At 48.4% G+C, this 21290-nt stretch overlaps 1 protein-coding gene across 1 annotated transcript; it reads right to left on the bottom strand.

Moving 5' to 3' along the window:
• Positions 1 to 227: 227 nt before the first annotated feature.
• Positions 228 to 20294, bottom strand: ST6GALNAC1 (ST6 N-acetylgalactosaminide alpha-2,6-sialyltransferase 1). Its single transcript, XM_061377345.1, has 11 exons — positions 19929 to 20294; positions 18597 to 18706; positions 14912 to 15045; positions 9256 to 9892; positions 4556 to 4724; positions 4190 to 4361; positions 3709 to 3847; positions 3250 to 3353; positions 2610 to 2699; positions 1333 to 1431; positions 228 to 944 (listed from the first exon to the last, which is right to left on the bottom strand). The coding sequence occupies exons 4-10, from the start codon at positions 9859 to 9861 to the stop codon at positions 1356 to 1358; spliced, it is 1356 nt and encodes a 451-aa protein (XP_061233329.1). The 5' UTR covers positions 9862 to 9892; positions 14912 to 15045; positions 18597 to 18706; positions 19929 to 20294; the 3' UTR covers positions 228 to 944; positions 1333 to 1355.
• Between the last annotated feature and the right edge of the window lie 996 nt (positions 20295 to 21290).

Genomic DNA, 21290 nt, shown 5'->3' with positions numbered 1-21290 from the left:
GACTTGGCACATCAGGACCCCAAATTCCCATGTTCCACAGCTAGGGGAGGCACAGAGCAAGAGGCACCAGGTCTGGCACCCCTGCTGCACAATGGAGAGCATTTACCTGCTCTGGATCTGATGGGAGGTGTCATCATGAGGCTACACTGGGAAGCAGAAGTGAAACGTATCCCCTCTCATATTAGTCACCTGGAAGTATCCATCCATCCATCCATCCATCCATCCATCCATCCTTTCTATCTGCATGGAGTGAGAGCAGCACTCCAGGAATTAAGTCAACCTGAGACAGGATCTGTGCACCCACTGGCTCCTGAGGGAGCTTGCTCAGACAATACACCCAGCTCCAGCACAGGCACCACTCACAGAGATGGTCACCCACAACAGAAGTAGCCCTAGCCCGAGGAGCCTCTCCTTGCAGAGAGAGATAACCTGGAGGAAGATGCATTCTATGACTCCGACACTGGACCATACACTAGCAAGATCCACCCTGGAATCTTCTCTCCCAATACCAGGGCCTACAACCATCAGTAACAGTCCTGCAGCACAGCCAGATGGGACTTCCTTGGTGGTGTGCTGCATTTTCTTGCTGTTCTGGTCTGCAGCATTTGCTCATTTGTAGAAGCATTGTGAAAGAACAGAGGTGCTGAAGGAGACAAGTATCTTTGTGGGCATGAAATGCGCATGGAAGCCCAGACCTAACCTTGGCTCTGGTGGTCCTCTTCTATTCCCAGGGAGGTGGTAAGATTCCCCAGGCAATGGCCCTTACCACACAGTCAGCATCTCTGGTAAAGCTTCATGATGTCCTCACCGTGAAGCTTTTTCCACACCTGCTTCTCCAGGTTGAAGTCATGGTTGGTGTAGAAAACCAGACGTTTTCAGTCCTTGTCATAGTAGTGATCCGAGTACTTCTCGTGCCCCTCCGTGATGTAGCCATAGGCACTCACCTGGGAAAGATGGAGGGCTCACTGAGGAGAGGCAGCCAGTGGAGCATCAGACACAGGTCCCAAATGGAGAGGGAGCACAGGACAGGTGTCATTTGGGGCTTCTCTGGGTGATGCTGCATGGGGGGTCCAGAAGGACCAGACTACAAACACTGGCTCCAGAGAGCCTGCTGTCCTCTCCCTAGGATGCAGGGTGGCTCTCAGCAGGCTGCACATCCCCTGTGTGAACCACTTGGGGGCTGTTTCTCTTCAATCTGCTCCTCCACAGCTGACAAGAACCTATATACTCTCAAAGCATGTGGTAAGCAGGGTTGGAGCCACCCCTGCTCTGCCCTGTTCTCCTGCCTCCCCTTTCAGACAGCACTGAGTGCCAGAATCACCATGCCCTTACCTGATCACAGAGGTGGAGGGCAGTCAGCAGCGGAAGGCCCCTGTTGTGGGTCTGTAGAGCCTCCAGTAGGGCTTTTCCAGAGTTTTAGATTTCAGAAACCTGCAGCAGGAGAGCAGAAAGCACAGAGCAGCTGCTGGGGGTGGTGGCTCAAGCCAGGCACATCTTGTCCCCTTGTGTAGCTTCTTCCCTCTCTGCAGCACTGTGGGGCTATACAAGGCATTTCAGGCAAGCCCACATGTGTGGGTACTGCTGCATGGGCAGTAAAGCACAAGGCCAGCCTAGAATGCTCCATCACCTGCACTGCAACCTAAGCCCTGCTCTGCCCCAGCTTTATGGAAGTGGTAGGTCTTGGGGCAGTGGGTATAAAGAAGGGGATTAAAGGATCTGGTATGTCCAAGCCCAGTCTTAAATCTGTCTTTTGCTTTGCAGTGCAGAAGTGGCTTTGAAGCTCACTAATATACCCTGCTCCCCATCCACACTGAGGGGTGAAACAAGGCATAGGAAAAGTGCAGAGGCAGGTCACAAATCCCACTAGGAGCTGTGGTGGTTTATGGCAGCAGTTTAGGAAGGTAGGAGTCCACACCAAGGCAAAAATAGCATTAGAGTCCTCTTGGCCTTGGAAAGGAAAGCAGGGAGGTGCAAGCCATCTGGCACCGCATTTGTCTTCTCTCAGAGAAGGCAGAGCAGCTCTCAAGGAGACTGAAGGGTAAACACAGCCAAAGCAGGGCACCACAGGAGCTCTTCCTGCATCTCTTGCTCACGTGTGGCCCACGATTGGCAGATCTTCCAGGAGGCTTGTGAAAAGGCTTAGAGATGCAAACAACAGCCAGGGCAGGCAAATGGGATACCGAGGAACTGCCTGTTAGAGTGTTTGAGGGCACAACCCACCTCTCAAGTCAAGAACAGATCTCAGAAGAGCTCTTACAGAGCCTTCCTCCAAGGTGCTTGAGCACTAGGGAACAGGAAAGGATGGTCCTGAATTCTGGCACTTTAGCAACACTTCCCACACCTGAAGATGCCATTTGCATCAATTTTGGGATGCAGAAAGCCAAACTGTCCTATGGTGTTGCCTCTCCAGATGCTGTATGTCTACCCAGCACTAACACCCCACTGCAGCACCAGAGAGAACTCTACCTGACTGCACCCTGGTGAAGCTTACCCCCAGCCTGCTGGGGTGGCTGAGCTGCAGTTACAAGGGAGTGAGCTGGCAGGAGAGAGCCCAGAGATGGTGCTGGCCAGAAACAAGCCAATGCTAGAGCACATAACCCTCAGCTCACCTGTTCTTCATGTATCTGAGGAAATCAGGGTGAACCACCAGGTATCTGTCCATTGTGAAACCTTCCTCAAACCTCTCCCAGGGCCTCTGCCTAAGGGCAGGAATGGGAAGACTCAGGACAAGCTCCTGTATTTCATCACAGCTGGAAAGCACCAGCCCTGAGACACTAGGTGATAACAGAAGAACCACAAACACTTCAGTTAGTCTCTATCATTTCCCAGATCATGACCAGGCCTCCACAACCTGTGTGCATTGCAGAGGAAGAGATCAGGGAGAAGAGACAAGAACAGAAGACAGGAATACCAAAAGCATGTGTGTGCACAGGCAAGAATTGGTGAAACCAGGCCTTCATCCACGAGTAGGCCACCATGTATGGACACCAGACCAGACAACAGCATGTGTTAATCCCAGAGCACCACAAAGCTTTCTCCAAGCTCTGGCCACACATCACTGAAATCAGGGAAGGAGGTATACTGGCTACAGCAGTGCTCAGAGGTGTGGAGAAGGAAGATAGCTCTCCAGACATTAACCTGGCTTTCTCCTGGCCTGCACCTCAGCAGGGCTAAGCACTGTGGGGAGGAGAAGGGCACAAGAGAGAGCTCCACACTGAAGGGTGTAGAGGTGGGGTTAGTTTGTTTTACTCATAGTGGTTCAAGAACCCTTCCCTGATGTTCTTGTTCAGCAGAAGAGCCTTCAGCCACTCATAGTCTCTATCTCCCTCCAGGAAGTGAATGTAACCGACATGCTGGGAAACAAGTGAGCATCACAAATGAGCACAAAATGAGCAGCACAAGAGGTATCCCTTAACAACAACAAGCAAGCAGGCATCCAGGCTCACTGAGCTTCTGAGACCCACATCTTCAGTCTGCAGCTTTTAACTGTCCCACAGAAGCAGAATGGAGAACACATCTAATGTGCAGCTACTTTCACAAGCCAAAAGGCTGGGGCAGGACTGATGCAGGTTCCCACTGCAAATACTCAGAGCTGAAGTGTTGGCTCAGCCACTTTGCTCCTCATGCACGGCAAGATCAGAACTGAAGGCCCCAGACTAACAGCATCCCATCAAAGCTGTGCATGCAGATAGCATGGACCTGACTTACTTTTCCCTGTGGGATGTTGCTGAAGCCTCTGTGTCCCAAGATCGGGAGAGAGGACACCAGGGAGTAGGCTTTGAATCCATAAAAGGAGGTTTTTGTTCCCACACCTTTTTCGTAACCTTTGATCACAGCCCCACTCACCCTAGCCAAGGGAATCAAACAGAGAGGCCGAGTTAGTGGGTGAGCAAACCCTTGCATCCATGTTCCTAACAGGAAAAGACAGCATCAGTCTGGAATAAGAGACCAGTAGGCCCATTTTGAACTACACCTCTTGATCTGAAGGAGAGCCCCTGCTTTGGAGATGGCTCTTTATGGCTTATCTGTGAATCCCAGGCTCTTCTTGTGTGCTTAGGCACTTTCCAATTCCTTTTTGGTTTTTCATCAGTCATGCTGGCACCTGGGACTCAGTGAAGTTATCCAGCACAGTTATCTGCTAACCACAATAAGCTGGCTGTGTATCTTCTAAGAAGGAAGCCTGCCTTACCGGAAGACGTAGTGATGGGAGTCAATCTCCTGGCCCATCCCAGAGTTATTCAGTATTCCTCCATTCCCCACAACAGCACAGCTGATGCATGTTGGCTTGCTGCTGGTGCTGTTGGCCAGGAGCAGCTGCTGGTGGGGATTTGGGGGCAGCAGGGACATCACCTTCTTCACCACTAGGAAGCAAACACAGTGGAGAGTTAGCATTAAGAACCTTTGGGATGGACATAGTGAAACCATCAGTTTCCACCACAAGATCCACCTAGCCTGATGGCTCTGACAGGGAGATGCTGCAAACCTGCAGCTACTTGGCATAAGGTCCCTGTTGGGAGTTTGATGGTCCCATCCCGACATGTCCTGAGGGACTCACATGAATAATTCAGCTCCATGAAGCCAAAGGGAGGTGCAAAATGCTCCAGGCGGTCCCATTCGCTGTCACTGAAGTATCTCTTGTCTGTGAAGAGCATGATGTTGGGCAGGAAGAGATCTCGAAGCCAGTCAGACTTGGCAGCTTTGGCCTTCACTGATTCAGAGCAGGTCTTGAATAAACCAAAAAGAAAACAATAAGGACTGATTAGCAGGGAGCTGATGAAGCTGAGTGAGCACCCGTGCTTGTGGCACTGGGGGTGAGGATGGGAAAGAAGTAGAGAAAATCCAGTGGTACATGACCCATTCCCCTCAGTGTTCCCATCACTGGGAACATGAGGCATAATTTCAGCATTACATCAATATTTAGCTGGTGGAAAGTCACCTACAAGGAGCTAGAGTGACTCCAGCCCTGAGACTTCCCTCTTCAGAACAGCAGGCCTGTGGTGCTCGTGTTTTACTGGCTCTGGGCCTCACTAACTGATGCACATTAATGTAACAGGTCTATCAGTATAATAGGTCTAACCTCAGTACACCAAATAAAGCTAGCAGTCCCTGCTGGCAACATACCTCTCGGGGCCCTGGCCTCAGAGCACACATAAGCAAACACAAGGAGGAACATGTGAGATCAAATCACCACTATCACTGCCTTTAAAGATAAGAGAAAGCATCTTGTTCAGTGTCATAAATGAATCACAGAGAAGCATGTGGCTGAGAAGGGAATCCCAGCCAGCTTCTCCTCTCTAACAAAAGGGTCTCGTTGTAGCTGGCAGGAGTTAGGCTGTGAGTGCAGATGAAGAGCAATCAACTCTACTTTGTAGCCTTTCTTAGACATCTGTCCTTAATAGCTACTGCAATAGTTACTGAAAGACAAAGCAGGAGACCAAGTGGACTCCATACCCAGCTCGAATCCCCAGCAATGGCCAGACTGCACTGCCAAAGCCTTGCTGTGTGCTCCACAGCTCACCTGGGTTCTCTGCTATGGGTGAGGATGACAACTGGGTGACAGCCTGAGGAGACAGCCCTTGTTCTGCCTGTCACAACAGGAGTGCAATGAGAACATTGTGGAGGGTTTCATGTTGGCATCATTTCAATTGCAGCACATTTCACATCCAGAGACAGGGACATTCCCTTCCTACTCAAGCTGTACTTCGTACTGTCCAAGGCTTTGTACTTCTTGTGCCTCCACAGCTAGACTGGACCAATACCAGAGGAAGTAGGGAAAAGCAGGATCCTGGTGACCTAATCCCACTGTGTCTACAGGCATTAACACTGGGCAGGAGGGATGAGGTACTGTCTCATGTGGCATACACACTCTTAGCCATGTAATTCACCCACTCACACTTGTGGGTGCCATGAGACCATGGGAAGCCCAGGAAGAAGGATGCACATCCTGCACCAAAGACAGGATCATCTGCCAGTGACTCAGTGAGGCTGGGCCAGGTCACGAACTCAGGTCTTTAACAGCCAAGTTCTGCACATAATAGCCACAGCTCTTTGGATAACAGAGGTGTCTCCAGGGAGCTGCTCCTCTCAAGAGGCTACACTGCAGCCATCAGCAGAGGAATGGCTTGCACTGCCAAAAGGGGCAATGGGAAACAACATGAAAGCACCAGAAGGGAGAGAGAACTCAAAAATGAAACATCAAACCAATAAAGCTCATACATAACAGCTGAGAGACATGGGCAGGGAGGCAAGTTTAGTCTGGAGAGGAGAAGGCTCACGGGGGACCTGTTCACTGCCTCCAACTGCCTGACAGGAGGATGGAGCCAGGAGGGGCTGGGCTCTGCTCCCAAGGAACAAGGGATGGGACAAGAGGAAACGGCCTCAAGCTGCACCAGGGCAGGTTTAGATGGAGCTGAGGAACAATTCCTGCCCCAGAGGGTGCTCAGGCATTGGAACAGGCTGCCCAGGGCAGGGCTGAAGTCACCGTGCCCGCAAGTGTTCACACAGCGTGGAGACGAGGCCTCAGTGCCATGGGTCAGTGGTGGCCTGGGCAGGGCTGGGGAATGGGTGGACTGGATGAGCTTAAAGGGCTTTTCCAAGCCCACCGATTCTGTGATTCTATGACCCACGTGTCCGGGGGGGGTTGGGGAATGGGATTAAACTTTCAAGACTAGCCCCTGCTCCACTGGGAGAGGTCTGAGCAGAATGGCATGGTGCCTGCAGCCCTGACAGTCCCCTGGAGCAACACCTGCATTGTCCCCAGTGCCACCACAATAACACATGGCAATGCTGGAAGATGGTGGCACTGAGACTTTAAAAAGGGAAATGACTCGTCTAAGACCACTGAGCTAGAACAGGCACTCCTGTCTTCTGCTCACCAGCCTACACCCTCCCTCCTCTCTGAGCACAAGCATTTACACACATGTATAAAGACTCTCCTCACTCTAGAGAGGGCTACCTGCCTGTCCAAGCCTTCCAGAAACAGGATTGCAAGGGAAAACTGCTCTGGGTAAGCATTACAAAGAATTAACCAGCATAAGATGGGGCACAGAGACAGTATTGTGTACCACAACCAGCCCCGTCTGCTTGCCGAGAGCTTTGCTAGAGTTTACAACTTCCCCAAAGGCCCCTCTTCCTGGGCCTGAGTAATTATGAGATGCTCAAATTTCATTTTAAATTAGTTGCAAACCCTCATAGCTGCAAAGGAAAGGTCAAAACTATGGTCAGAATAAGAGTTCAGTGCAAAACCAGAGCAGAAAATAGGCTGTTAGGACAACCTGACGGTGGGCACCACACTTACTTCTGGAAGCTCACATCAGTAATACAACCTCCCCAGGCAGAGGTGATCCCAAGAACAGAACAGAACAGCACTCCCAACAAACAGGATCTGTAAAGAACCTTTATAAAGCTGTAGCTGTGCAAGTGCTACTTGACACCTTATCTAGGTGTTCCTGCTCCGGCAGGGGGATTGGACTAGAACACCCCCAACCAACCACAACAACAGGTACAACTGTACCATTTGAGGTTCTTATTTTACCTCTGCTGCGCTGACCAGGCCTTCAGGAGCAAAGAGGAGCAAAGCAAGGCTTGCTGAATGCCAGATGTGATCTGAATTACTTTCCCTGTGGTGACGATGATTCAGTGCATAGCAAGAAAATCCTAGATAGGTACCCAACATGATGGGATCATCTGAGCTCTGGACAGGGAAAGAATCTGCCTGTTCACTATGGATGCCTACATATGGGATGGAAAAGGTGAATTGCAACAGCTGAGAAAGACTCTCCTCTTGCTGATAGTAAACCACAAGAACAGTAAAAAAAGTTACTTTTTAACCATCATTTCTCCATGGGCACACCTACACATAGTTGAATTTTTGCCAATATTGACAGAAAACATTGAAAATGGGAACATTCCCCACCCTACTGTCTCCAAAGCAGGCAGGTACATGCTTACCAAGCCTCATCTCACCCTTTTTCTTTGACCTGACCTTAAGTTTGACTTCCATAGAAGTGACTAACAAAGCCTCCTGTGTCCCTGCCCACCATCACTGCCAGCATCATTATTCACAGCCCAGCCTAGCACAAGTGTCATTGCTGCCCCTCTGCTACCAAAGCTTGTGACTTGCTTTGGTATGTATGTGCTTGGGTGAATAGGCACAGGGGGACATTCCTACTCCTGTTCCCTGACCATGACCCTGCTTGTTTTCTTTAGAGGGGTGGCATAAACCGAAGATCAAGGCACTAAAGAACTTCTTCCTGGTACCTAGCCTGAACTTCCTCTGTTTCAGTTTGAACCCATCACCCCTTGTTCTATTGCTCCAGTCCTTGACGAAGAGTCCCTCCCCAGCATCCCTATAGGCCCCCTTCGGACACTGGAAGCTGCTCTGAGGTCTCCATGCAGCCTTCTCTTCTCCAGGCTGAACAGCCCCAACTTTCTCAGCCTGTCTCCATACAGGAGGTGCTCCAGTCCCTGACCATCCTTGTGGCCTCCTCTGGGCTTGCTCCAACAGCTCCATGCTCCAAGTGGGGTCTCACAGGAGCAGAGCAGAGGGGCAGGATCACCTTCTTTGACCTTCTTTGCTCATGCTCCTTCTGGTCTAGTGTGAGGTGCCCCTGCCTGTGACAGGGGGTTGGAACTGGATGATGTTAAAGCCCTTTCCAACCCAAACCATTCCATGGTTCTGTGAAATCTGAGGACTGTAAACCTGAGTCTTCATAGGAATGCAGATGTTCAGTTTCTCAGGTGAGAAATGGGACACCTCTATGACCACTGCCATTTAGTGCCAGACACCTAACACCTACCCATAGGCATCACAAGAGTGTGACACAATTCCTTAGGGTGCTACATCACAGGGAACATCTACTCTGCACTGTGTGCCTAAGCCCCCTATGCCCTTACCAAAGTATCTAAGAGTGGGACCACCCTGTAGCACCTCTAGAAGGACAGATGCACCTGATCCCCTGATGCACCTGAGCTCCAAACAGGCTTGCTCAGGCTGACTTTCAAAGGACCCCATGGAAATGTGGACAACTGCACTAAGTTCCCATACGGCAGGATGGTGGAGGACTGCCCAGGCTGAGTCATACACATAAAGTCTTCCCCTCTGGGTTCAAACAGCATCTACATACCAGTGAGCTGGCCTACCAACTCAGAGATCACCCTCGACTGCAATGGGCTCACATGCCCAGGGGACAAGCAGACAAGGAGGTCAACAGAGAGGCACCATTCCTGATGAACACACATGGCCATCACACCTACCCATGGTGGAGATGAGTTGTCCAGCAGGTACTGGTCCTCAAAATCCCACTGTGGCTCTGACTTGAAGTCAGCAGCCCTCAGCCGCTTCTTCTCTTTCACTGCAGCAGCCTGAGGAACGGGTCTTACAGTTTCCACTGATGCAAGGGGCTCTTTTGGCATTGTTTGGTCTTTGGATGTGTTGTTTTGCTGAGCTCCCTTCACCCCAGAGGATAGTTTCACTGTTGCCTTCTCCTTGGCTCCCTCTGTGCTGGGAAGTAGTTTCACTGTCATCTTCTCCTTGGCTTCTTCCACCCCTGGGGCTGGTCTCACTGTTCTTTTCTCAGTGTTTTCCTGCATCCTCAGGGCTGTTTCCACTGTTGTCTTCTTGATTCCCTCCAACCCACGGACTGGTTTCACAGTCATATTCTCCTTGCCTTCTCCCACCCTGGCAACTGGTTCCATCATTTTCTTCTGCTCCTCCCTTCCTTCCCATCTTGGTGTCTTCTCTAGCATATCTTGTTTGAGCCTTGTGATGTCTCTCCCCAAAGACACCTTTAAAAAGCTCCAGGAATTCCCATTGTCAGGATAGTTTAAATCCTGTTGCTCTTGGGTGTCCACCTGCAGCATATCTGGGGCACGTTGGAAAATGCTCAACTGCCTGAATGCAATCAAAGGAAAAGCAGACACATCACACACACCTTCCACTGACCACCAAACACCTTCCAGCCCTTTTCTGGCTCTTCACTCTGAGCCCCTCTCTGTATAACCACTGCATATGACCACCACACTTGGAGGACCTGCCATGACAGCTGCCATTTCTGCAGGATCCTGTATGAATTCCATTTCATTTCCAACTTTGCCACTAAAATGCTCTTCAACTTCCCACACCATTCTGACCTGAATACCACCTATCTCCCTATCTCTAAGCAAGTCATCAAGGCTACACACTCCTCTTCAGCACTTGGCTCATGAAGCATCCACACTGGCAGGAGCTGCAGAGCAGCACAAAAGAGCTTTGCCCTGCACTGGGCAATGTCCCCAGAGCACTGCAGGACTGTTTTGGAGCTCCTGAGTTCAGGACACTGCACACACACCATGAAGGCAGCCATCTGCTCTGCCAGCAGAGCCAAGTGCTTCAGTGACAGAGCATGAAGATCTTCCAGAATTCAGTAAAGGAAGTCTAACAAGAAGTGTTAAACTTGTTCCTTTACCATACATCAACTTCTTGAGCATTTGGGATCGCAAGGCACCTTTCCCTCTCTTCCTCCCCCTCAGCCAGCTAAGGCAATGGCATCACACAGCACTTGTCAGGTACAAGTCTTGAGACAGGCACTTTGAAGCTACTAAAATACACTCTGAAGCTTAAAACTGTAAAATATCTGCATTTTCAGTGATTTCCTCTAATACCACAGCTGCTCTGTTGCCTGATTCAGAGGCCCAGGCAGGTACAAGGACGCCATAGGAGTATACAGCTGCCAGCAGCATAACAGCCACCTGCAACAAGCCTCGCCTGAAACCCAGGCTAAAACATCAAGGCAGAAGCGATGGGGGTTTGTCCCAAACACTCATTTTTATTTGCACATGGCTGGAGGGTGGAACAGGAAAAAGGAAGGTGAACAATTGCTGCAGCTGAGCTTTTATGTACAGCAAAGCTTTTCAGGGTAGATCAGCGGAGCTGTGGCAGGCTGATTTCACCCTTTACATGATGCATTTGCTTCAGAGAGCTGTGGATTGCCTCTGAGGTGATAAATGGGGGGGGGGAGTTACCTCTAATTTTGTTACCTCTGCAGACAGCAGGCTGCAGATAAGAGTTCAGCGTGGTACAGCATTCATTGAAGTCATTAGGAAATGATCAACTAAGAGGCTTTCAAACTCATTTTGTATGAGATAAATACTTGAACCTTTCCAATGGAATTTCTGGAAAAAAGATGCTGTGTCAATGGCCTATCAGCTCTTCCTTCATCTCCCCTATAATCAAGCAAGTCTGCAGCAGTTGCTTTCTATCACAGTGCTTCATGTATAAACTTGTGTTGCTTTTTATAGTCTAAGAAGAGGAAAGATTTTATATACACAGTCTAAGGAAAAGAGACATTTGGGAAGGTAGCACAGGCAAAGCTTAAATCCCTGCATGATTTGCTGTTGTAGTTTCAAGATGATGTTTAAAATGATGGTGAAATGAAAGGGCAGAGAACCAATGAAACAGGCCAGCATGAGAAGCCATCCCCCGTCCAGACTTTGTGCTGTCTCACAGGGCACAGGTTTCATCCCAGCTCTGTTACACTTTAATTACAAACACTGTGCCAAACATAGAGACCAAAGTGTAAAACCGAGGGGCCATCACATCCTGCAGGCAGACCCACATGGCTACACAGGACCCTGCTCTCCTGACCAGCATTTTCCATTCAAATGGTCAAAGCAGCTCATCAAATTCCAGAGTCCAGCTGGCAAACAACTGCAGCAGCTCAATGACATTTACTGTCATTTCCCTCTCCATTTACAAAGCCTGAGGACGAATAGAGGATAAAGCCATAAAAATACTGCTTTGTATTTTCTACCTTACATACAAAGGCATGGAAACAGAGCTGATCCACAGACAACCACATACAGCTCAATACCTAGTTGAGTTTGATTTAACCTGCAAAAACAGGGACATTGCCTCTCTCTGAAACTATGGCAAAACAAAATGGCTTCATGAATGGGCATGGCGTGCCAGCTCTGCCACTGATGGACTTTGTAAAAACTCACTTCACTTCCTTACATCTCTTTCTCTTCTTCCCCCCCATCTCCCTTGTGCAGATTCTGACCTCTCCAAATCATAGAACCATAGAATGGTTAGGGTTAGAAAGGACCTTAAGATCATCCAGCTGTCCTCAACATGTAGTCTCAAGTTGCTGGGCTAAACTCATACCACCTCCAGAACAGATGGAGGTGTTCCCAGCCTCCCTCTTCAGCACCAGCCTGAGCTCCAGATGAAAACTAACCCCACTAAGACAAGCCAGAGGAGCTCACAGGGAGAGCTAGGACCACATGAGGCCTGGTGGAGAGGCTGGGCCTTCCAATACACAGTTCAGAGCACTAATACATGAGCAATGCCTGTATAGGAAAGGCTCACGTATCTGCTGTGCTCATGCAAGGAACACTGCTTCCTGCCAGTGATGCTGGAGATGTTCTACTGCAGTTTACACTGCAACCCCTCCACATCCAGTCTTGTACGATTTACTTGACCACTTACATAAAGAATATTATAGATACTGCTCATCTCTGCATGACATTGGTCTCCCAGTACGTAGCATGTCTGTATTTGGGATCAGATGCTAAACTTGCTATAAACCTGAAGGTATCCCACCAATGTCCAGCAATGCAATCTGGACTAGGGCTGGATGAGGTTCTCTGGGAGCCGTCAGGAAAAGCAAACACCGTGTAATGCCACAGTACAGAATCAAATCACATTAGTAAAGTAAAAGCTGCTTTCTTCAACAGCTACAACAAGGAAACACTAGAACTAGTAGTCCAACAGAGGCATGGTTCTGACTGTAGATCTTACAGCACTGTGCTCTTATTGCACACAACATGGTCTGCTAAAGCAAAGTGGTCATCTAATTCTGATCAGAAGCGCAAGTTTCAGGGTAAGAAGACACAGAGACAAAGCAAATGAGCACAGTGCTCTCTCCAGAGCACATATCACAAGGAAGCTGGTCTCTTACCTGAAAATCCTTGTCTTTGACAAGCCAAACAAGGAACCAAAATTAGCAATGAAGATGCCAAGGTGCATTAGAACAATGAGCCAAATGAGGGCTCTGGGACCTCTAGGAAGCCTTCTCCTGAAAAACCTCATGCTGAGATGCTGCACAGCATCAGAGGCTCTGCTGCTGCCCAGAGGCACTGCTTGGGCAGTGCTTTCCAAAGGTGTGTTGAATGATGAGGCTGGTCTTCTCCCTGGATTTCCCTCCAACAACGTGCACACCCTCTCTCTCAACATTCCCAGACACTCTGCACACAGATGCAACTCCTCAGATAAGACAGCAGCCTTGCACTGCTCCTGTCTATAACCCCAAGCTTATTGCAACACAGAGTGGGGAAAGAAACACTTTTCACTGCAAACAGTGGAATTCCCTATATTTTCCTCAGTGAGGTTGGTCCAGTGTAAGAAGGAAAACCTTTAGCTTTAATCTGGTGGAAGCATCACTGGGAACATTTGTGTGAATAATGGAAGTAGCCATAGTTACAGTCCAAGAAACCAGCTTTCCTACCAGGAAAGCCCGAGGGCTCAGGAAAGATTCCAGGTATAACCACAAAGAGATGGTCATTTTCATGCAGTAGCTACTTGTGGCTTCGACCCAGAAGCAATCCCTGCCCCCAAAAGCTGATAGCTAGATGCACATCCATTTTACCTTGTGATTGCTTTGAAATAAGTTGAAACCCTTGAAAATCCACCATAGAACAGAAGAGTTTGTGTTTAAAGGCAGAGCAGTGCTTGGGGGGGACAGGGCTCAGAGTCAAGCAGTCTTCCCTCTCTAATAATGCTGACCTGCCTTTAGGGCAACTGGAAAAGATTCAATCCAGTATTTCATTTGTCTGAAAAGTGCCAGCTCCATCACAATCAAAGCGTGCTATTGCTGACAAACTTGTTACACAGGCCTGCCTGCAGCTCAGGTTCCCAAGCTGAATCTGCTCTGAGCTGTGTGTACTCACAGCAGCAACACACCCTCTTCAGCAGCTCTTCTGTTTCAGCTCCTGGTCAAGCAGCCTCCAATACCAACACTAGGACTGATCATTTACTTTTGGCTTTGAACATCATCTCACAGGGACCACTGAGTGGGCAGGAAATGACAGTTATGTCAGTTCACTGCTCAAACAAGGCCTGCGTGGATTTAAGTGTGGCTAAGAACTACATCACCCTGGAGGCTCCCACAGTACAGCCCCTTGGAATTCAACTGGTTTCAAAGGAGCATGTAACAGACCTGAATTTTTACTGCACATAAGATCAAAATACAGTTTAAGTGTCTTGTATCTGTGACTCATGCCATCATGGACAGACAGACAACTGCCTTCTACACTGTTGCCTTAGTGGGACCCTCAGCATTTGGCCTTTGTATAGTACAATCAGGTTTTGCCCATCAACTGTGTCAGTTAAACAAAGCTTCACCAATGCCATGTGCACATGAAATGCTCCAAGGGCTTTGCATTACACTTTACTTGAGCCATGAGCATATTCCAACCTGGGACATGTTGCTTCCCATTGACATACCCCTGACAATCTCTCTCCCCATCCCAAGTTCCACAATATGTATTTTATGCTCTCCTCTCCACGAAAACCAGTGACCTGCCTAGAGATGGATGTTGGCAGTGCAGAATACATCTCCCCAGCAGCAGAGGGAAAGAAGAGCAGAAATAAATATCACAACCAGAGAAACACTTAGCTGTGCCAGAGATGTAGTTTCACATGCTATAGCAAAGGGCTATTTTAACTCATGTGGAGCTGTGACATATTAACCCTGACATTTCAAGGGGAGATGCCCATATTGCTTCTTATATTATTGCACAGCTCTTATAAAAAATTAAACCCAGATGGTTAAGTGGGTTTCATTTTTTATCCTGTTACAGAATACATAGGGAACTGAATGGAAGATGTTTGCTTTAAGTCACAGGCAAGCCAGTAAATAAATTTCACACTTACCTTATACCCTTCCATGCATCACAGCAAGGATTTCCTGTGCAAGGCTCAGCAGTAGCTGCATTTCTTTACCATCCACATTTCCTGACAAGTTACTCTCTCTGGATTTAAGTGCAAGACATTGGTTATCGAAGAACCTTGGAGAGAAAAAGGAAACAATAAGACAAGTTTGAAAAGCCCTTGAAGAAACACAAGGGAGGATGCTAAGTCCAGGATACAACCCTGCCTCCATCTACAGCAAAACCTTTCAGTAGTGCTCAAACTGAACCCGGCATCAAAGGAGATCTGGTGAACAACCACAGGCACTGAGAAAGGGATCAGCCAAGGGATTGCCATACTGGGCAGCCTCTATTAGCTCCACGCAGCTCTAGAGGTGGGATGTAGGTCTGGGGGTGCAGCACGCAAGTAGCAACTGTGTGGCCACAAGAGGCAATGGAACAGTCTTAACAGGAACAAGCATCACTCTGAACCACAGATACACCAATGTACAGAGCAACAGCTTCAGTTTAGCCTTCCTCTTGCCAGCCCTATGCACCTTCAGGCTCTCTGCTTGGAAGAAGCTGTTTGTATGCAACTACAAGGTTTATTTTGTTAATTGGATCCCAAAGGGAGATTCTGGAAGCAGAAAACATTTTCCTTCAACCTCCTCAAGAGCCACAAGGGATAGCAAGATTCCTGCAGCCAGGAAAAGACAGCTTGCTTTGCTTTTAAGGAACTGGGCTGGCAACTGGGGAGAACATGTCTGTAGTACTCTGTGTTCGGGAAAGCAGGAATACCCAAATCCCTGACAAGAACAGTAGCCAGAAGCAGGCTTGCTATGCAAAACACACAGCTTTGCACCCTGGTGTAAGAAAAGGAACCCTAAAATAACTCCCAAAACCAAAGCTGTCAGGTACTGGCTTGCAGTTTGTTGGAGTATTATTTCACCATCCTCCTTCCCCACTGCTGAAATCAGTCTGTTGGAGCTGAAGCAGCCAGGCCTGAGGTCAGACTGGGAAATGGGGATGCATGGTAACTCCTCAGGGATGACCTGGTGAAAACTGAGGCCAAGAGCAGAGCTGCTCCCTTATAAAGCTCCTTAAGGAATACAATTCCTGAGACACACAGGGCTCCGAGGCCACAGACAGGAAGATAAGCCAGGACTGCACCTCACACAGGGGTTGGCAGCCTCTCAGGGCCACAGGCCAGATGCCACCTCCTTTTCCAAAGCGAGGTTTTGTATGTTTCATTGGCAATCCTACCAGAAATCCCAGGAGATGCTGCTTCTCTCCTGGCAGAGAGGCTCTGTGCTCACTGCTTCCATCACCAGTGCCCACACCAGACGCGTTTCTGTTTGTCAGTGCTGTGAAAGCCAGACCTTTGGGGTGTTCTTCTTTATGCAGACTGCACGGGGGACCATCAAATTACCTGTTAGCTCTTTTCCATCTCCAACAATCCATTTAATTTAATTCCACATCCACTTAACTACATCCTGGAGAGATAAAAGGCAGATTTGCCTTTCTGTTTGTTTTGGGGTTTTTATTCATAAACAAACTTCATCTCCATGAGATCTTACACTGTGTGTGTTGTGGGTGTTGGCTGGAGCCCGGACTACGCCAGCAGTTTATCTGTGTGCAGGTTTTCCAGAGGGCTGTGGATCCAATCTTGTTTACCTGCCTGTTTCCTGTGTGCTTTCCACCTTCCCGTGGCTCTGGGATCTGGAATAGGGCATCACAAGATGTTCTTAAAGTACAAATCACTGTAGTTCAAACTTGTCTTTCAGTGATGTCCACAACCAGTACTTTACTGGTAGCCTATGGAATAAAGAGCTGCTAAAGAAGCTGAAGGTGTTTATAACTGCTCATGGTATTTACTTGATGATATAAGAACTGAGTTATAACTGGGATAGAAAAAGAATGACTGCCTGCAGCATGCAACTGCTCACTGGTCATATCCGTGGCTTAGCAAAGACAGAAACATCAGGTTCTTGTTTTCCCCTCCCAGTTTCCAGTAGCCAGTTTCAGAAGCACATGATTTCAGGCTGGCAATCCAGGGGGAAGGAAATGACAAGAACAACCTCAGCAACTTGTCTTACTTTCACCAAAGCTAATAACCCAAAACCTCCTCAGCTTGCCTTAATTCCACACTTACTTGCCTTTGTGCAGCAAGCCCCTTCCCTTCTGCACCAAACCTTCCTTGAAAATCACTGCACACAGTGACAGAGCATTGATGGAGTCAAAGCCCCCACCTCTTCTGCTGTGCTTGTAAGAATACTGTCACAGAGAACTTTGCCAGGGGGTAGGGAGCAGCTTTTTGAGCCAGCTGCTCTGTGTTCTGCCATGTCCCAGGAGAGAAAGACAGAGGCTTTCATGGTGGAACAGTAGCAAGCCCCTCCTGTGTCCACACAGTAGAGCTGCAGAGAATGCAGAACTTGGGGGTTTTGTTAGTGCTGGCTTGTCTGCTTTGTCACCAACACCATGCCAGCTATTGCCTCACTAAACAACTGCCTTGAATTTATGTTGCAGCAGCAGATAGCATGTGCCCAACCTGGAGTATTTCACCCTGTTCCCCACGGCAAAGGGACCATAGGCAGCTCCTCCAGCCAGCTCCCAGGAGCCAAGGAAGGTCCTTGCCTGGAGCAATCACTAGAGGATGGGGTGGAAATGCTCTGAATTTGGCCACGTGACATCTCTGGTGACTGGAACTTGCTTCAGTCCTTCAGTCAGCAGAACTTGCTTCAGTCCTTCACATCCCTACAGCTACAGGTGTTAACTTCATACAGAGGGAAGCAGAGGAAGTCTTCCATCACACTGCTTTTCTGCTTCTGGAGCTCCTCACCATTCATCCCATCCCAGTTAAGCTGCAACACTGAAGTGGCTCTGGTCCCAGCATTCCTTTCTCAGATACACAAAGCTCCCAGGACTGATGAGCCACTTCATGTAAGAGAATTAACAAAACCCCACAAAAATACACCCCCAGCAACAATGGCTGGAAGCTCAGCTGGAGTTACAGAGGCTGGAAAGAACCAGGGCTCCTTTATCCTCCCTGCCTCAACAGCCTTTTGTCTCTGCACCCCAGCAGGAAGCCTAACACATCACCCAGAGCTGACAGATCGAGAGACAAGCTGACACCCCTTCAGGGCTGATATGGGTTGTGGGCTTTTTTTCCTCTCTTTAAAATCTACTCGATGGAAAGGAAGAAAATATTCTGTGCCTTGACTAGGAATCTCTCAGAGAGCTGTTCCCCCAGGAAGCAGGGCAGTGACTGCAGACAGGGAAGGAGGCAACTCATTCAATTCATGGCTAGCTGGCCTCCCATCACAAAAGCAGCCTCTCCAGCTCCTGTCCCTGAGAGCTGCCAGGAGTAGGAGCATTCCACGACTCTCCACTGCTCCAGAAACATAAAAATCACAAAGCCCAAATCCCTCTCCATTCCCCTGGCAAAAAAGCAAGGTGATTATCCCAGCACTTCACATCTGGCTGGAAAAATCAAGCTCTGCACACATATAAATTACAGACTCACATCTGTGCAGGGGGCTACTGATTTTAGAACTAAGAGTGAAATATTTATTGCTAAAGGTCTTTCCCATACTCTTCCCATCCCTCTTGACAAATGTGCTGTTTGGCATCTTTGGGGTGAAAAGTGCTACAGGAATGCAAGATTTACATCTGCTTCTTGAGTGGTATAAATCATCATGTCCCCGACTTACATGTGGAAAAATGTGGCCTCACAGTGCCTTCTTCTGTGCTCCTGACTGAAAGATGCATCACAGAAGTGCAGGCACACTTTTAGCTGCAAGAGTAACAAAGTCACAGGGTCCTGTGAGAGAAGAAGAGATGGATTTACTGCTGAAAATCACATGCTTCTCTCCCCTTCTGTCTATTGCCTTCTATTTAACAGTTCTTTTCCTACTTTAGAGTCCTGTGCTCCCCCTCCTCCTCCTCTCAACTACCTGAGGGAGGCTTTTTTGCTTTCCATGGAAAGAAGGCAATTCCTTGCCACCCCAGTTGCACAACACTTATCAACCTCATGCTGGGAAAACACCAGGCAAAGTAATTGCTGGGCAGGAGAGCAGCACACTGTGCTACTGTAGTGGAAATGAGAGGTGCTCCTGCTCAGGAAGGGGCTGCCATTCTCTCCTGGTTCCCTGGGAGCTGCTTAGCATCTGATCTAAGGCAAAGCCCTAGAGATCTCCAGGAGGGACACTCCTGTTGCACAGTCTCAGCTGGGGCCAAGAGGATCAGCCAGTCTGTGTGTAATAATGCTGTGCAATGCCATTATCCACCTCCTTCTGCGAGCTGCACTTCCTAAAGGTGGTGTCACTCTGGCACAAAGCAGTCAAACAGGACATATGCTGTGTTTGTTCTAGCTCTGTAGCCTGCACCTTGAGCCTTGTGTCCCCATTTTTAGTTATCAAATTAGAATGGTCAGGCCTACAATAGGCACAGTCTAAGCTGTGCTGTTACAGGATGATATCAAATTCAGGTGGTGTTCAGATCCTTACAGATCCTTCCTCCATAGTGGGCATTTTGCAATCACTAAGACACTACTTACTCATCTAGAATGAGATGCATTGCAGAGCCACAGCCACAAAGGCTGGAAGAGGCATGTTAAAAGGCCATGTCAGGCAGCTCCAAGCTTCAGTGGTATCTAACCCAACCCTCTCACTCCAAACAGATGTCAGCTGAGGCTCCTCTATCTTCCAGCACTTGAGGTTTCACTCCCTTTACTCCACCCCACCTTCCAGCTTGGTCAATGTTTGAGTTCATATTTACCTCTTGATATTGTAACTGCAAAGTAAGCAGAAGCCCAGTTAACTAAAATCACTACTATCTTAAGAGTAAATGCACAAAACAATCAAGAGCAAGAGGACACCAACTGCTCCATAGAAAAAGAAGGATTGTGGAAAAGGACTCTTGTTTAATTGTGAGTGCTATTGTGTGAAACCATATGGTAAAGCACACTGAGAATCTAAGAGCAAACAACAAGCCCTTGGGTTTATAAACTTTATGTAATTTACCCTAAAGCACATGCAAATCACCTGTGTTTTCTTGTTGATACTGAAAGGCAGTCACTGATGAGAGGGATGTGAGGAGCCATGCTCCAGCACCACACACTGCACCAGACAGAAGGTCTGGGAAGAAACAGAAAGGAGACAGAGCAGTAAAAGGCAGTTAATCACATGAGAATTTAGCCAGGATGGCACCAAGAATCCTGCTTTTGCTACACGGGTATCTTTCTGATTTCAGTTTCATCCAGACACTGGTGGCTCCACCACAACATCCTCTGAACCAGGCTGGCCGAAGCCACAATGCTGCAGCAGCTCACAAGCTGCTTGTCTTGCCAATGCCAAAGCGTTTCACTGCTGTTCAGGAGGTCCATCCATTAAAAACATTTGGATACATCAAGTGCCTCCCCCAGACCACATTAAAATAACTACAGTTTCATGGATGGAGGTTCAGGTCTTTCCTAAAATACAGTTTCATTTGAGAATGAGCTTTATCTCACTAGTAACTCACATCTACAAAACACACATTTATCTTGAAAGGGAAAAATACAATCGGTGGCATTTTCCTTGTGGAATTTCACATGGTTTGCTATCTAATCTAGCCTGGAAAAAAGAAAAGTCCCATCTTGTCATGTGGTTAGTCTTTGGGTTCTCTGTTATCCTGCAAAACACTTCATTGCCTGGGGACTGCAGCTGACTTGCAAGATAGCTCTTCCAGAAGGCCAGTGCCAGTAAACAGGCCTGTTTACTGCTCCCTGCAGAACACTGTATTCAGGCAGCCTCTCACTTCTCTTCCTATCAGCATTTGACAAGGTCTGGCCTTACAACTTCAAGTAAACCAGAAGACTGCAGCTCCATTTCTGCATACATAAACAGTGCATGCTTCATGAAAAGGCCATTCACTGCACACACCCCAGACTCCAGTTTGTCTGCTATGAGCTTTGAAGTGCACTAAAACAAAACTGGTATCTTGAGGCTGCCTGATCTTGTGCTGTGGACTGCGCTAGCTGTGCTCAGTCACAGATACCTGGTGTACCTGCCTGCTCTGCTGACTGCACCCAAAGTGCCAAAATCAAGTCAGGTTTGATGGTTACCAGCATTACCAGGGTTTTCTGCAGGCCAAATCGAGTCACACTCCTGCCTGCAAACCCTTGCTCACCAGTTTTATTAACTTGGTTTGGCTCAGAGCAGAGTCAAGGTGATCAAATTTGGCTTCAACACTGCAAGTGGACTTGCATGAAGAGATGAGCAGAGCTGGCAAACAACAGACCGTCCTTACACCAGTCCTTCCTGTGTCAAACATGACTTTAAATAACATACCTGTCAATACTGTCAGCTAAGTGCCCCAAGGAGCACGCAGCACTCCAGCCACCTCTGTCTCCAAACCTAGCTGCA

Source organism: Neopsephotus bourkii, unplaced genomic scaffold (assembly GCF_033783945.1).
Source record: "Neopsephotus bourkii isolate Nb327-2 ecotype Australia unplaced genomic scaffold, CSIRO-AGI_Nbou_v1 NB_1749, whole genome shotgun sequence".
Classification (NCBI taxonomy): Eukaryota; Metazoa; Chordata; class Aves; order Psittaciformes; family Psittacidae; genus Neopsephotus; species Neopsephotus bourkii.
This window is presented reverse-complemented; position numbering and strand designations above follow the sequence as displayed.